This window comes from Glycine soja, chromosome 5 (assembly GCF_004193775.1).
Source record: "Glycine soja cultivar W05 chromosome 5, ASM419377v2, whole genome shotgun sequence".
NCBI lineage: Eukaryota > Viridiplantae > Streptophyta > Magnoliopsida > Fabales > Fabaceae > Glycine > Glycine soja.
The window spans coordinates 1536226-1554702 of record NC_041006.1 but is presented as its reverse complement, the minus strand read 5'-3'; the positions used below and the strand labels follow the sequence as shown (position 1 = coordinate 1554702).

General features: G+C 30.8%; 2 protein-coding genes across 3 annotated transcripts; both read right to left on the bottom strand.

The window, feature by feature from the left end:
* Nucleotides 1-9483: 9483 nt before the first annotated feature.
* On the bottom strand, nt 9484-14231 carry LOC114411771. The gene is made up of 2 exons (XM_028375458.1): nt 13851-14231; nt 9484-11441 (listed from the first exon to the last, which is right to left on the bottom strand). Exons 1-2 carry the CDS (start codon nt 13880-13882, stop codon nt 10685-10687), a joined length of 789 nt encoding a protein of 262 aa, XP_028231259.1. The 5' UTR covers nt 13883-14231; the 3' UTR covers nt 9484-10684.
* An 810-nt stretch (nt 14232-15041) lies between these two features.
* Nucleotides 15042-16133, bottom strand: LOC114411433. Of its 2 annotated transcripts, none has more exons than XM_028375121.1 (3): nt 15971-16133; nt 15776-15834; nt 15042-15663 (listed from the first exon to the last, which is right to left on the bottom strand). In XM_028375121.1, the coding sequence occupies exons 1-3, from the start codon at nt 16059-16061 to the stop codon at nt 15331-15333; spliced, it is 483 nt and encodes a 160-aa protein (XP_028230922.1). In that variant the 5' UTR covers nt 16062-16133; the 3' UTR covers nt 15042-15330. The 2 variants fall into 2 exon arrangements, with proteins under 2 accessions (XP_028230922.1, XP_028230923.1); XM_028375122.1 differs by having other exon boundaries at nt 15043-15660.
* Between the last annotated feature and the right edge of the window lie 2344 nt (nt 16134-18477).

Sequence of the window (18477 nt, the reverse complement as noted above, 5' to 3'; positions counted from 1 at the left end):
GGTGACTGGGGTTACAGATGGAAGGGGATGGGGGCCACGTGAGTTGATCCCAACTCACGTGCATAAAAACAAAAGGAGTATGCAGAAGATAACCAAAGCAGACCAGTAACTTCTATTACCCACAGAACTGCACTGTGGACAGGCCCAGTCATGAGGTCCCCCACTTTTTCAGTCACGCATACCAGTGTCATCCAAATCCACACTTATTCAATTCCACCTTCTTTTATAAACTCTACACTTATTCTACGTTAATCTACTTAGCATTTAGAAAATAAGAGCAAAGTTACCGCTGCAATTGGAAAATTTGAGATCACAAGGGACAGAAGTATATGCAAATTTGTTTTCGTGTGCAAATACAAACAAAAGTTGATTTGCACAATGTTATAATTGTTATATAACAAGTTCTTAAATTGATTAGGTTGAAATTTTGTATTACATTTGTCTTATAAGATAATTATATTAGTAGTTTTATTTTATATTATAAAATTAAGTTAGTCTATTAAATAATTAAATAAGATGATATAAATTTAAATTAACATATTTTAGTGTTTGTTCATTAGAAGATAATGAAAACCCATTAAATATATAATTTTTTTTGTCTTCATCTAATTAAGAAAGGTATTATTGAGAAACAAAAAGGTTGAGGTTGAGGAATAATCATAAAGATCTTATAACAAAAGTCAATGAACGTTTAAATTAAAAACCAACTACGAATTTATATATTTTAATTAATTTTTAATAATAAAAATGTTATAAATCTTAAGACTTTTGATGAATTATTTTAAAATATAGACACATGAATTTTTAATTTTCACATAAAGAAGAAAGATTAAACATATTTCAAAATATTATTTTATAAGAGTGTAGTATATATAAAAAATTTCATTGTTATTGTTATCAATTAACATATATCCACTATTTGTAATGAGTATCTTGATGAATGTTTGATAAAACTAGATATTTTAATTTTTATTTATTTTATTTCTTAACCTTTTTATTTATTTAAATTCTATGGTTTTTAAATAATGTCCATTAAGTCGGATACCCTAACAGACATCCTTGGACTTTATTTATTTTTCAAATATGACACCTAAACTTAATTTATCCTAACTAATCCTTAAACTTTATTTGTTTAGCTAGTAAATAGATATCATAACTTTTAATTTTATTACACATAATCCTTAAATTTTGCTGTTTCTTTTAAATAGACATCTTAATTTCAACTTCATCTCAATTAATCTTTACAATTCAACCCATTTATAAAAATAGTCACACATATCAAATTCAGGTTAAACTACTCTCAATTATTTATTTATCTTAAATCCTAGTCATTTACTAGTTTTATTTTTATAAATCACTTTTCCAACACATTAAAACTTGATAAAAGTATTAGAATAAAAAAAATCTTTTAATTTCTTTTTCTAAATTCATATTTTTATTATATTTTGCTATTTGAAGAAATCAAATGTAACAAAAGAAGAAAAAGACTAATGCATTATTGATATTTTAGATGAATAATTTAATTGATCTTAACATGATAGAAAACAACTATTTGTAAAATGGATATATTTTAAGAATAAATTAGAATTCAATTAATGTTTAAGGTATTTATTTGTAAAAATGGTAAAGTTTAAACTTTAAAGACCAATTGAAGCGAAATTAAAGTACATGGTATTTGTAAACGGGATAAAGTTAAGGATCAATTGTGATAAAATTAAATTTTAGGGCTAGCATCTATTTACAAAAGAAGTAAAGTTTAAAGAAATTAAGTACTCTTTTCCCTTGTTAAAAAAACTAATGAAATTAAATTGAATGATTTTTAATCTCAAAATTTAACAAAACTAGAGATATGCAAATTTATAGCCTTATTAATTCTGATCCTACGTCATGCATATAACACATAATTATACATTTATATATGTCATTAAGTTCACTTAACGCAGCTAGTCTATTAAATTTGTACGATATGTTAATAACCTAAAACCTAATCCTTTTAATTAAATAAACTTTTTAAAAAAAAAATCTTAACATATTTATTGAAGTAGACTTTATATGATCTAAACGGATAATCAAATATAAGCTAAGTCATAGATTATCATCAAATGACTTATCACTTAATCCATTCTTATAGCTAATTACTATATATAGCCATATAAAATAGTCATATACCACGTATTACGTATAGTATAGCCAAACGGAGTTTTATTAAAAGTGAGGTTAAAATAAGAAATTAATGATTCTGATGCATAAAGACAGCGTACCAGGTTCATGCACGGAGTCGCAAACCTGTGCTCATTCCTGAACATAAAATTAAAATTTGAAAGAGAATATCACAAAAGAATTGCTTGAAGCTCCTTATCGGCATCGGGGTCTGACTGGTTACAATAATTGTTTTCGTGGTATTCTATTAAACATATGAAGAAATGAAAAATAAAATGTAAAAGATCAATTAAGCCCTATTAAATAGCCAGAACTTTTTCATACAGAGAATAAAATACTACCATTTAAACTATGCTCTAGCTATATAATATACTTATTAGATAATGAATTACACAATCGTACTTTTAAACAATTGAAAGCATTAATAAAATATACAACCAAGAACGTGACACTCTAATTCTATAGTGCAATGCACTTTTTCAAGTTAATTCATTTGCTTTTTATATAATATTATGTATAAAGATCTCAATCATTAGATGTGTTTTTCATATTTAAGTGGATGCGGAAACACACAAAAGATAAATAGTTATATGTAGTAGAAGAAAACGTACACCAGAAAAAATAAATATATAATGAGATAGATCGATTTTGTTTGTAAAAACAAAAATATATCTTTTAAGTATTGAAAATTGAAACATCGTCTCACAAGATATCTAAATTTAAACTATAAGTTGTGCATATTTCATTTTGTTAAAGAGCATAGATATTTTTTACATTAAAAAATTATTCTTGATGTATGCCAATTGTATATTCTAAATTAGAATAAGATCTTAATTAAATTAAAATAATCTCGTATTGATTGATTTACATTCATTAAAAAAACAAATTAAGTGTAGTCATAGAATAAAATTAAAGGGCCCCATATCCTTCCAACCCAAAAAATACAATAAAATTAAAGTATATCCTTATATAATATGAAATTAATTCACTCTTATATATATATATATATATATATATGATATATGAATGCAGTATGTAGTGTTCAAAGTATAAAAGAAAGCAGTAAGCAAGATAAATTAAAAGCAAAACAAAATTATTAAACAAACAAAAACGGCGACAGAATCGCACAGGATCTGTGAGGTGAAAAAAGAAAAGAAACTGAAGCGACGTCAAAGTCGTACAGGATCAGTCAAAGAGATGTGAAAAGAAACTTTAGATTTATTTAAATTGAAAGAAGAGTTTACAAAGATTTTTTCTATGCAGAGCGCTTCTCTTTCTAAAACCTTAAAATAAGGCTATCTGAAAGGGTGCCTCACAATGAAAACGAGGACTCATTTAAATAAATCCATTGACCACTGTTGTTTTTATAGTGTCAGTCATATCTTTCGGAACTATTATAAAGTTGGCATTGATCTTTGACCGAATTGATTAGTTACAATCACTTTTGATTATATATATATATATATATACTCTTAAAAGTATTTGATATTTAGTCATGACTTAAGAATAAACTTTTTAATTAATTCTCAATGTTGTATGGGCCATCAAACGTATTTTTGGTACAAACAAATGAATATTTAGTCATGATGTTATGTGTCCCATACAAATTAGTAAATTTCAAACATATATTTAGCCTTTCAAAAAAATATTTTTTAATATCATTTTACCCTAATTAAAAGGATTAAAGGAAATATTATTTTGTAAAATTAGAGATTCTTGAAGGGTATTTTAAAAAAATCGCATTACTTAATAAGTTTCATATAATACCTAATTTCATAATAAAACTTAATATATATATATATATATATATATATATATATATATATATATATATATATATATATATATATATATATATATATATAAAATTTACTAATTTATAGAAGGAATAAATTAGGAAGGCAAATGTAAAGTTAACAAACCCTTATATACCTATATATGTATGAATAAATGTCTAGATACTAAATATATTTTTATGCATAAAAATATGGTTTTACGCAAATATTATTAAGATAAATACATTTAATAGTATACATATTGCTTTGCTTATTTTTGGTCAAAAAATAGGTTTATATTTATGCTATGTGCTGGCTAAGAAGGTAGTGACATTCCTCTGTTAAGGAATCAATTTAGGGATCAGTTAACAAATCCATTTTAATTTGGATGTTATATAATTATTAACAATTCATCCCCCTAGCTAGCTCCACTCTTTTTAATAGTCTCTGGACAAGTCATGATCCTAATAGAGACATTCTTGCTAATAATCTAATTACAGATTGCAAGACGAAGCACACTTCTAAAGCCTTTTCATTTTCTCTTTTGTGTGTTTTTTGAATCACAAGTTAAATGTATATTTTAATTAACAAATAACTTGTAATTAGCTGTGACTATATGTTTATGCCTTAAGGCAACCGATATGGATCATTAGAATACCATATCGGGTTTCTGCACGTCGTAATTGAATGCACACGTGTCGATTTTTCCGGATAATCCGCACCCCATCACGTGATTAAAATGCAAGCATACTTTCTCTCTTCACGTGGCCAACTCTTCCATCATCGTTACTGGCTCCACCATATTTTACGTTAATTAATAAACTTAATCCTTTTATCTCTCTCTCTCACTCATACGTCATACTATATTGTATTTCTTTTTCTTCTTTTTTTAAGGAAAATGACTAAAAATATAAATTGTCCCACTACAACAATTTGAAACCATAGGGAAAGCATGTGTCAAATTCAATAATGTAAAAGCTAAAAGCTGGTTATCACGATACGGGATCTAAACTAAAAATGCATAAAATACTTTAACTAATTAGTAAAAAGACTAATGATATACTAGACATAAACCATTATTCCAAAATTTTAAAAAATATTTGGATAAATTAAAGACAAATTAACTGGCTGTTTTTGGCCCTTATTTTTATTTATATTTATAAAGATAGCATATATCATTATATCTTTTATGAGAAACAAATAATCGCATAAGTCACATCGGTTTATCTAAGAGTATTCGGTATGTGATAATATTTAAAATAACATATTAAAACATTAAAATTATAGAAAATTCAATAATGAGATAATACTTCCATAAAATTTAACACTATACATACTTTTAATACAATTTACAAGATAAATTTACCACATCGTCCTGATCACTTGTTGGAACTCTCTTAGCTTGAAAACCTTATTCTCCTTCTTCTTAAAAATTATTTAAGTCATATTCATAATGGACGGGTGCATTTAAATCAAATTTCCTAATTGTTTTATACTTTTCTTCGATCGTACGTCAAGCATCACAAATGAGTGGGAATCTTGATTTACTTTGTAGTTTGTACAATCTTCAAAGCCATTCAATTTCTCCTGACTATGCATTAGTATTGGCATCATGTAGTGACTCTTCAACTACTTCTACTTTAGCTCTTGTGGTGCAAGTGTACGTCATCACCAGATTTCACTCTCATGAAAATTTCATCCCTTTCTATTATTTTCTTTTGTATTTTTTCATAAACATAAAATTTTACCTTGTGTGATCAAATTTCAGCCCTTTCTATTATTTTCTTTTGTATTCTTATGTCATCATAAAATTTATATATTAGAAACCGAGCTAATCCTATTGATTAATGTGAGAAGATGTGATAAAACGGAGTGTCATTTTAATTAAATCTTTAAATGTTTATTACCCAAATTTATCTTTAAATGTTTATTACAGTCTGAAAAAAATATCAGAGAGTATTATGTAATTTATTCTAAATAATTTGTACTCCTACGTAAAATTATGAATTCAATTTTATCTCGAATATTTGGGAATCAAATGAATCTTAAATGAGTTAGAGCAACTACTACCTTTGTGAGAGTCTAGGGTTTCTCTCTTCTTTGTGAGAGTGGTATGAAAGTTTGTGTGAGGATTGAGTTTTCATTCAAACGTGTTTATGTTCAACGTTTGCTTTTATTGAATCATGGATGAGAGGTGTAATTAAAGGGTTTCTCTTTTGAGAATTTTTTTTCCCTTGATGAATAGGAGGTTAATTTTTTAAAACATGATTATCTGATAATAGTATTTTTTATTTAAATTTCCATATCAACAGGCTTATAGATCCAAGTCCTTTATCATTCGTCCAAGATATGATGATATCTACTTAGATGACTGAACTTTAGTCATATTCTCATCCATATAGCTAGTTATCAAATATAACTAGACATGTTACGTTTTTTTTTTAAAAAAAAAATTAACACAAGAATGAATTTGAGTAACAAGGTCCACAAAATTCATTATACTAATCTTGTTACATAAAAATGTAATTTGTTAGCCTTTTTGTTCAATTTTACTTCAACACAATCCTAAATAATTATCAAACAATTTATGCCTAGAAGGAAAATTTGTCCCTTATAGGTTCCTAAGTTTCTTCAAAGAGTGTTTAATGTAGGTGAACAAAAAAGAAGAAAGAAGATGAAGAAGGAAGAATATTTGCATTAAAATAAAGGTTAAAAGCTATAAATGAAAGAGGGTAAGTGAAAGAGGGTAAATAAAAGTTAATCGAATCTCATCTTAGCTCACAACTATTGTGCTAAATCCTCCACAGCTCAATTGCGAAGTAAAATTTGAGTGTTAACAATTAATATAGATTATTAAAAACTTATAAAGTAAAATGAAATTAGGATAGATTAAAAAAAACTTATATGGGACTATACAAGTAAATTATATTTTTATTTTTATTTTATAATATTAGAGAAAGATATTGTGTACAATCTGAAAAAAATAGAAAGTATTAATGTAATTTATTTTAAAATAATTTGTACTCCTACATAAAATTATGAATTCAATATTATTATATGCTACATGCAATCAAATGCAAGGGAGGGGGTAGTTTGTTGTTACAAATACGGGAGCATGGTGCACAGAGCACGTGAGGAAGCAGTAAGTCACGTGCGATCATCCCCTGCCGTTGGTCTACCCCGCGTGCGGTGGGGACCATTTCTCTTTCTATTTCTAATTTTCCTTCGCCACTTTTATGTTGCGACATTCGGCGCCCAGTTCAACCTTCACGTCGTCATTCCTCCTTAACCGCCGTTAAGTATCGTTACGACCTCTTTGCCCTTCTGTTACCACCTTAGCCTTCAATGTCCCACTTTACCCTTTCCTAATCCCTAACCTTTTAGTAAGTCACATGCTATTATTCTATTATAATTGATAATTGACTTCTAATACATTTTTTTTTTAATTTTTTAACTTAAACTCACTTTATTCAACTTCAAGCCTGTAAAATTATTAAAAGTGATAAAAAAATTCCTTAACAAAGTGTTTCGGTTCTTTATTTGATGAACTAGTAATTTATTGGGTGTTTAACGATAGCGAAGAAGAGATTGATCAAGGGAGAAAAAAAAAATCAAAATAGACAAGTGGATCACTTAAAGAGAAAATTATTAAACCATGGCCATAACTAATAATAAAGTTTCATTAAGTTGTGATTTTGGTATGAAACAGCTAAGTGATTGATAATTGATGGATGTATTGGATGTCAAAGAAAAGAAAGAAAAAAGAAGAAGAAGGAATATGTTATGCTTATGGGTTTGGATGAAGAAAATTGGGATTTAATAGAGGAAGAAAAAATGGAGGAGGAAAAGAAAAGAAAAGAAAAGAAAAGAAAGGGTACATGAAAGCACGTGGTTTGGTGGAGTGGAGGAAGAGGAGGTGGTGGATGGGATGGGATGGGATGGGACGGGATGGGATGGGATGGGATGGCGGTGCGGTCTCTCTATCTATGTGTGTGTCGCTTTCTTTCTCGTGAGGGTGTCACGTGGGGGTGGGTAAGGGACCCACAAATGCACCCATCAAAAAAGCCCCTCCAAATAAAAGGCAAAAACTTAGTGGGGGCATGTGCTCTCCTTTCTCAACTGCGACCTGTCGTTTATGGGTCATTCAAATCTGAAAGCGATCCAAGAAGTTCTTTCTTTCTTTCCTTCACATCTCACGTGCCCCCTCTCTCTTTGTCGTTTAGCTTTGGTAGGACAAGTGTCTCCATCCACCCTGCCACAGACTATAATCAATCTGGAACACAAACTACACTAGTACTACCACCCCCTATGGGCCTCACCATCCATTGCATTTACTTTAATCTCTCCTTTTCCTATTCGCACCACTTTTCATATATTACCCTTCTTATTTCATTTTATACTATTATCATTTTCAAATAAACTACCAAATAAAGTTAAACTATTACTGCAAAGGAAAAAATTACCCTGATTCAATTATAATCCATCATTTATATTATAATAACTTTATTAACTTTTAAAATAATTAGTTTAAAGTAATTTAAATAATGATCTCTAATTGGATGATAGTATATAATTTTACTGTGATACATAAAAATTAAACTCTATTACTAATCACTAATATAATATATAAAAAAGTTTCTACTACTTGTCATGGTGAGATAATTTATTTCTTTAAAAATACTATTAGCTTTTCTCACAAGTCAGATTTTAAATAACTTATCTTTCTATACGGATGATTCACAATCAACAAATTTAATTCCATAGATTTCTTTAATGACGTATACTTTTGATGAATATATTTATACCTCTTATTTATTTTTAATTCCTATATTTAAATAATTTTCTATCTTATCTCCTTTTCTTATTTTGCAACTACAAACCACGCAAGGCTAACAATTTTATTTTATTTTTTTACAAAATAAACAATGATGTTACACACAGGAGAAACTATGCAGCTCGTATTGTGCGCTGTTATATGAAAAAGAATTTAAGGATGAACCAACAAATAATTGGAGGACACTGGGACAGTATAAGTTTAAATTAGAAATTAACTTCGCGCCAGCATCAGCTTTATTTCCTCTAGCAATCTCTTCTCCAATTGTGCATGTGCTGCTCAAATTTTCTATGGACTGGGCCATTAAAACTGCTACTTTTATAAGTGGAGTCCTGAACCAATTTAGATAACGTTTCGTATCGACTAAACCGCTGCAATAACTATCATTGCATCACGTTATTATGAAGATAATTGGAGATAAAAAAAACTATCCATAAGTAAAGAGGTTGCAAACTGTATAGCTATAGCGTTTGGTGGAGAGAGAGTTCATGTCAATTGTAGCACCCTCCTGAATCCTGATGTTTCAGTGCTTTGATGATTCGTGACGTAATGTGAGGCCACACACTCATTGGAGACAACTGTATAGCTATAGCGTTTTGCTTTTTCGCTGTACGACTGTACCCAAACAAGTGACACACTTACATAGTGCAAAGGTTATGTTTCTTCCATGTATTGGCTTTGAATGATGATCATTGTGCAATCTTGAAGAATCAGTAAACAAAATACTCTAATTTTCCATTTATATCCTCAACTATTCCCTTCAGGTGAAAAATAAATAGATTACATTACACTGCTATCCCCTACCTACGACATAAATTTTACAATGCAGTTACCTGGGCCACGAAGTAACATTTTTTACAGAGTAGGTGCATGAGAACAATAATCACAGCAAAAGAAATACATGATGCACTCTCCAAAGAAAAAAAAAATAATGTAGATCAAGCGCAACCCACTTTCTCCAATATGGTAGAGTTGACAACATTGTTTACAAAGTCATAAAAGCATTGCCTGCAACAATTAGGCATTAAAGTAGATTTCTGAAACTGAGGAGTATTGTCGGCATGGCTGCATACTGAGCTAGAGGAGGATGTACTAGACTTTTGCTGATCAGAACTGCAAGTAGCCAAGATGGTATGAGTGGCCTGCCTTGCAACTACCTTGAAGGTATCAACACCTGCATCAAGATAATAGCTTGAAGTGAAATTACTTTCATTCAAGTAACAGTTACCATTTGGAATTTACATGCAACCTGTTTAACAGCTTACAACATACATACAGGAAAAACAACATTAGAAATTTATCATGAACACTTTTTGTAATGAGGGATAGAATTTGTGCCTGGCATAGAGGTGCACTCTGTCTCTCCACCTCGCATCGAATGAACAGAAATATGATATAAGGTTGATATGCTAAATGTTGAATGCAAACCTAATGCATTTGATGCATGTTTGGAAATGGTTTTAAGAAAACAATTGTTATTTTTCAAAAGTTTTCTCCAGACATTGACAAAAATAACCTATTATTTCTCCAAAATAAGCTGAACTAGACACACACTCAACCTAATTAAAGATCAGGTTTGGATTGTAAAAAGGGTACACAAAACACCTATAAATATTTCAGCCTACAATGATCATGTAGATATGAAGGAAAAAAAGAAATTTGATAACAATGGACGTTCACAATATCCTTTTGAGTGAGTAGTATGGTCCCTCACATGTAACCCTACTTTGCTTTTTCTCTTCCAAATTTAGAGTAGAGCGATTTTCCAAATTCTGGTTGAGACTAGAATAGTCACACTGCTTCTCCATTTTAGTGTTCCTCAAGACTAATGCTTTGAAATGTTGATCTTTCTGTTCGGAGAAGATATAATGTGCCAATGATATTTTTCTAGCTCCTCCACTGCATGAGGGTTTATCTACTCCCTGTAGAATGCTGCCTGTTCTATGATGAGGCGTTGTATCCTCTTTGCCCTGTCCATCATTTTCCATGCCTTGTCAGCATCTTTAAAGACTCTCTCATTCAACATTTTGTTAGAAGGACCACCTTGGACAGTGGATTGTTGAAGGCTCGTGGAAGCCATAGAATGCAAACCATCCAATTTGTGATGTGATAAGGAACTAGAATCTTGTTTTTGACTAACTGTGCTTCCAGGTTGAAATGAATTGCAACGGAACTGAAATGAACCACTTCTCAAAGCATTCCAATTTTCACGAAAAACCTTTACATTCCGCTGCATATTACAGACACCTGTGACAGGACCTTTTCCTTTTAATCTACTTAAGTAACTTAACCTATCAGGTAAAGGAATAACAGGAGATGACAGGTTCTGTTGTAAAGGAGATGCCCTTGGTCTATTAACCACCCGGCTGCCTGTTTCCCTCACAATATCAAAGATATTGATGGTTACACTTGGCTCAGCTGTTGGCGCAAAATTTTTGTTGGTCTGATTCTTCATTGATATTGGTCTCCCGGGAAATAGCACAATCGTGACAAAACCAATCACCATCAGAAACAGTATAGCCCAGGCCAACACAGTATGTGTGCGAAGCAGTATCACATAGATCACAAAGTAGTAGAAGATGCTCATCTGTTCCAGCATGACAAACACCACATTTGGTTTCAGTATAAGAATCAGCCGGACCAGTTGCCATATTTCCATGAGGATGATAAACCTACAAAACATAAGATATCATTTGCATATTAACATTAATGCATATACTACATAAATATTATGATACGAGCAGAGGAAAAGAGAGTTTCGGATAATGCCTTGGATTCGAGGTCAAGGTGGCCTCCTTCTAAAATATGTAAGTTTACTGAAATTTTCACTGATTTTATTATTGATGTTCCTCATGATTATATAGACTGCGGGGATTACAAGCACAACACCAATTTACTGCTAACAGAATTTGTGCTCCACTACCACACTACTAACCAACTATTCCATTACTAACAAACTTTGTCCTGTAGCTAACAAACACACTAGCTATTCTGGAATTGCTAGGTACCCATTATACATAGTCTTTGAAATGTGCTGGTTTGCTGGTGTGTCTCTTGGGCCAGCTAACACTGCTATCTTGGGCATGTATGTTCGTGTTGCTATCATATTAGCTCTTCCATTCTTTAAACTCATTGGATCACCAGCGAAAACTAATTTATAAATTAAGAGAATTATGATTTCTTTTAAGTTTGATACCCTGTAGGTCTAAATAAGTTTTATATCATCATCCAATTATATGTTACTACTTGTGACATCATTTAATGAGTTCGACAATATGAAATGTTTAACTCATTAAATGACAAGGCAACACATTACTACTTATTAGATAATCTAAAATTGATAATGCAACAAAATTAAATTCTACAAAAAAATTGATATGAACAACCAACTTTTGGTGGGCATTTCACAGCCACAAACAAAAAGTACACGGGGGTGGAATGATGTATAAGGACAGTGGGGCAATATCCCTCCCAAATTTCATGTTTGAGTACATACGCAACACAACATGGCATCAGTGGAACGTAATATTTTATTAGTGTATTTTAAGCTTTTTTTTTCTTTCTTATTCAAGTCACTTTATAAAGCTAAGATTATACTACCTCCCGTTCCTTTTTATAAGAAATAGGTTATAGTGTAAAATATACCATCACTAGTTTCCTATAAAAAGGAAAGGAGGTAGTATCAATTTCAAGAATAGGATTTGTTTCCAATTAAGGTTTAATATTAGGGGTTTAAATTTTAATAGCTAACTGATTGTGAACTTCAAGAACAGCTCTCTATTGATTGTGAAGCACATCTTTCCAATCATTCATCTCCTCTCCGATCCAGCATCAGGAACCCTCCACACTCTGTTGACCTTAGTTAATGTGAATTAGCATTAATCAATAATTAAAATACTACTATTATGCATTTCTCTCAAAATAATAGCTCTTCTCATACAAAACATTTTGATACTAAGTACCTATTTGTCAAAGAGAATAATTAAGGATTTTCAAACTCGGAGTGAGCATCATGCTGCAAAAAACAGCTGTATGAAAGCAATACTCTAACAACTGAGTTAAGTAGGTCATTTATCATCAACACCCCCCCCCCCCCCCCAACACAATATCCATTCAAGGGATTGGATCATGTAATTTTCATTTTGACAATCAATTATCTACATACTATGATAAAATATGTATTCAAAGCACAAGATCTATGACCCAAACTGTAGAGCACCTCGGATACACAGGCACCAATATTTTTTACAGAGGAGTTACAAATCCACTTGCATAACCTTAATTTTTTTTTCTAATTTCATTCTTATGAGATAGAAGTATGAGCTGATTTGACTTTATTACCATATTTCTTATAGCATTATCAGATGCTGGGAACATTCTTACATAGCATATTTCTCTAAATTATTTATGCTTTTCCATATTCATTAGTCTTACGAGAAGTGGGGGCATGTAAGATCTATGATCTAATCCATATCGAATATCATTTCTACAACATTAAAGCTTATGTGTTTTAGATTGTTGATCAACACATGCTTTGACCATAATTGTTATTCTAGTTAATGAGTAGTTTTATGAATATTGTAATTGGGTATTACTTTGAGTAGTCCATTATGGGTTGAGTCCTCAGTTTTAATAGGTAGCCGAGATGTTCATATTGTCACCTGGTCAGTTACAAAAACTACCTTCTAGTTACACAATTTTCACACACAAACACACACTTATGCTTGTTAGGTTGGACAGTTCTCTCTCACAAACACAATGGTTTCTCTTCTCCTTCAGTTTTCATGAATTTTGGGATGAATTCATGTATGTGTCCTAAAATTAATCTATCTCCGTTACACAATGATGCTTTATATACTACAATTTGTGCCTATGAGTAATCTGATTGTTCTAAAATCACATTAAATAAATTCCCTTCAATTTAACAAAATTCCACCAACTCTAACAATGTTGCCGAGTAGTTAGTGTGGGCAAAGCACTTTATCATCCGCAAAGATGTTAATTTAGATTTCAATTTCAGTTGATACAACTTAAGCTGAGTTATGGAGAGAGATGAAAAGAACATGGTCACGATGAGGGACCTTAACGTCCCTGGAGGAAGAAAAGACGCCATGCATAGGGAGCCAGCGAACGTAGGAGAACCTTTGGCGGAAAATTGGGCCTATTCCATGATGCAAACGAAGCAGAAGTGGTGGCTGCAGCAATCGATTTCCCCTGTAATCGAAACCCCACGCTCAGCGTAGCAAATCCCGCAACAAACGACCTCTTCCTTATTCTCTTCTGCTGTTTGGGATCTCAGCCGCTTCTTCGGGGAACCCAACGACGACATCCTCGTCGGAATCCGAATCACACACTGTTCAGAACCAGGCGATAGTTCTTATACGGTGAAGACGACAGCGTCGGCTAAGTCCAACACTTGGCTCTGAACCAATTCATCATTATCTCGAGTACACTCTCGGGAATGGGCCCAAGACCCAATTTAACTTGCCCTAATGTAAATTAAGTCAATTCTTAACCTAGATAATATTTGATTTTTGTTAATTCAATTGACCAATTATAGCATCATAATTCTGTCCATCTTACAATTTCACATAAATTTAAGTATTTTATATAAAAATTTATTAAAATACTAAAATTATTAAAGTGAATATGTAACTTAATTTTGCAAATCTTATAATAATTAAAAAATATGTTATTTATGATATAAATTTGTTAAGAAATAATTATTTATATAAGTAACATTATGTCATATGTTCAAATGAAAAAAAAATTAAACAGATCTGCATTCTTATTAGAGATGTTTTTATAACTATTTATTATATGAATTATTTATGTTAAATCTTGACAAATTTTGGTATTAATATAAATAATTTTTATTTTCATTTTTTTAGAAATATACATGGTTTTAATTTTGACATATTAAATTAAATAATTTTCAATCAATGTCAAATTTTATAAATATAATTTATAAAATATGGTAATTTTTAATCTAGTGATGAAATTATTGCCGTTTTCAAATATATTTATTGAAATTATTTAATAACGTTAAAATTAATATAACTAGTTCCCTTGCATAATGTGTGTATAATCAAAATTAAAAAAGAAAATAATGTCTGTAGTTCCAAGTGGTAAGAAGCTTAGCTTTCCTTTAATATAATCTTGGATTTAAGCTATGTGAGCTGAGAAAATAGATACAGGAGAATTTTATCCCCTTAAATGAGTTCACTCGACTTAAATTATATGGAGGATTTAAAAAATATTACAGAATTACAATGAATTTTATTAATAACATTTAAATGAGATCTTAATATAAACGGTACGTAGAGTTCTTCTTTAAAAAAAACAAATCGTAGAGAACTCTCTTTGAACAGTAGCTGAGTTCACAGTTTAAAGTCTCAGTTTACGTACAAGTATAATTACCTGTTCTTTTGTGACTATCCTAAACAGTACGTAAGCACTACAAAACTGAACAAATACAAAGGAAATGGTTAGAAGTACGTAAAAACTAACTAACCAAGCGAAAGCAAACTACATATATATGCTTAAAACTTTGTACGTGAATCAGTTATTCTTGGGTGGGTGAGGTCTTGGAACATAATAATCAGCATTCAGAGGCACCAAACCAGACATCTTCACTCTCGTAGAACGCCCATTGCTCCTTTTACTGTCTTTATGTTTCAGACCCAAAATTCTTTTCCCTTTTTCACGGTTGCAGTTTCCAATCAAACAAAGCGCTTTCCATTTGGTGGTTAAGCCCTTTGCCATATTAGTTCCATTCTCGGACTCTACCACATTCAACTTCGAGAGTACTCCTCTAGACATCATCTTCCTTCCTGGAAGAAATCTTATTCCTTGATTTGTCTCAGCAACTGCAGGAACACCATGATAAATCTGCTGAAGACAAATTTTTGAATGATTTCATATATAAGTATAACATATACATGTGTCGCAAATAAATTAATGTATTAATGTATATATATATATGGGGACACGTGTATATTCTTACCTCTACGTTCACTGGACATCTTGGTGTTTCAAGTTTTGCTACCACCAGTGTCTTCTTACCTGAACAATATAAAGTTTAACAAAAGGTTAAGGAAATTTTTGCAACAAACACAAAGGTGAGGGAAATTGCATGATTGAACACAACACAACATTAATTAGGAACAAAAGAGACGGGGAAAGTGAAAAGTTAGTGAACCTTCTTGGTGTTGGGTGTGTGCGCTGGAGAATCTTAGAGGAAGCAAAATGAAAACTAGGAGAAAGGTGGTGGTGGACCTTGCCGACACCATTATTGCGAAGGGAATAACAAATAAGTGTGGTAAGGGTATGTCGTTGAACAAAAAGAGGAGAGGAATCGTGAGAAAGAGAAGTGGGTCTTTCTTTATAGGGGTCCAAATTTTAACCCATGTCAAAGCTTCTAGCTCTTGGTGCTTTATGAACAATTTAATTAAAGAATGAATATTTTTATTATTAGTATTTAATGTTGAGGGTTTCACAGTCTTTGCTTGGGAAAAGTAATTAATTAGCGATAGTAGCGAGAACAATGTTGTTGAAAAAGGTTTTGTTTGCGGGAGTGAAGTCAAAGTGTTGGAAGAAAAAGGTGTATGATCGCGTGAAATGGAAGATACGAGTTGTTCAGTGCTTGTCGGCCGTCATGCATGCAAACGAGGAAAACTTGTTTGGTCCTTCTTCCATGATGCTCCAGTTCCTATGAAACTACTACTTCATTTACCTTTTTCGATCTTTGCCAGTACTTTGAAAACGCATTTTAGCTCATTTACCTAACAAACATGTACCTAAGGTTTGTTCATATTTATTAATATTCTATAATTAAACAGTGATCTTAACTTAAGTTTTAAAAATTAACTGAAATCGAGTGGGGATAGGAGAAATAAGTTAGGGCGCGCTTTGTGGTAGTCTGTGTTGAATATGCATAGGAGCATAGAATAAAATAATAAAGGTAGTTGGTATAGACTTACAGTTGTATCTCATTCTTGGGGTTCTGAGCAAGGAGCGACCATATATACAGCTTTAAGCCTAGTCTCATTTTAACCGAGATTAGAGGGTACTTCGATACAAGTGTTTTGGTTTGACCATTACGATTAGCGAGTAATAATGTTATAATTATAGTACAGTATTTAATTTATTCAAAATGTAACTAAGTAGTCAATAGTCAAGTTTTTTTTTCAAAAATTAATAAGTCAATAACATGATAACAAAAGAAAAATATAACTAATAGTACAAATGTTTAAGAAATGAATGACATCACAAATTTGGTGATGATAAAAATTTCATTATTAAAGTAATTAATTAAATACAAAATCCATTTATGTCATTTTAAACTTATTAACTAGTTTTTTTTTATCATAAAGAAATACATTGAAAACAAACAAAAAAAACTAACACAAACGACTAAATATGGTGCCTATAGCATCCACACAAATCAAATGAGTTAACCCATCTCCTAAATAACCTTTGTTCGCCGGGCAGTTCGCGCAAGCATTTCCTTCACAAGAGTGTGTTGAAGGGTGATTTTCTAGGCTTTGGCAATGAGAGCTTTAATGGCATCAATATAAGAGGTGTATGAGGATGAAAACGGTGCACACCTTGAGAGATCATAGATCATGTGGAGAACACTTGTTAACTAGTTTAACAACTAATTTCACTATTTTTTTTTAATTTAATAATTGAATGTATCTATTTTTCAACTTTCAACATTTCAGTTTTCAATTAAATTTTAACTTTCAAATAGTATTTTATTTGTTAGTTTCCTAAACACATCCTAAAGGTATATTGCCATGTTAGTTAGGAGAGGCATGCATTAATTTGGCCTGTCATAGGTGCCCTTTATCCACACAAAAAGGGTCAATTGGTGCGTTAAACCAAATATTCTAAATAAAGGGGAAATATAAAAAATTAAAAGAAAACAAAAACAAGAACGATGCATACGTTGTAAAACTTTGCATTTCTTAACATTTAAATTCCCATTTCTTCACGTGTAACTTGAATTATAGTATAGTGTTTAGGTTCTTACTCATACCAAACATTTAGGTCAAATCATATTAGGAACCTTAATTATTACATTTATTTCTGCCTAGTTGTCGCTCGATAAGTTTATTCATACTTGTTCACAAACTCTTTAAGTTCAAAGCAGACCAAATGTTCGTGGTTGTCACATCACTTTCACAATGACAATGTTCCCTTTTTACTTGTCTATATTTCCCATACACGTGGACTTAACAGGATTATTTAATATTTTTAAGACAGAATAATTATTAATGTAATAAAAATTTAATTATTCATTTGATTTTTATAATTATAAAAAAAATTCTTTTACTTTCTATATTTAAAAATGTTCTCTATTGATAATATATTTTTAAGCTTTTTTAATTCTTAAATATATTGTTTTAATTTCTTTTAGTTGTAGGATCAAATAAATAATTAAATCTTTAACAAATACTAAGAAGCTAACCCATATATATACGTTAAGTAAATTATTACTCCGTACTAGTACCTCTTACTAAATTGTCAAAACCATTTATAATCCTAATTCCAAGCATCAATTTTCATAAATTTTGAAGAACTTATATGTTGTTGTTCCCTCTCTACATATCATTTATGTGCTGGGAAGCAACATCTCATATTTATTTCACGGGCTTCCATGTTGTTTACTATGTAGATTTATTGGCCAAGATTTCAGCTTTC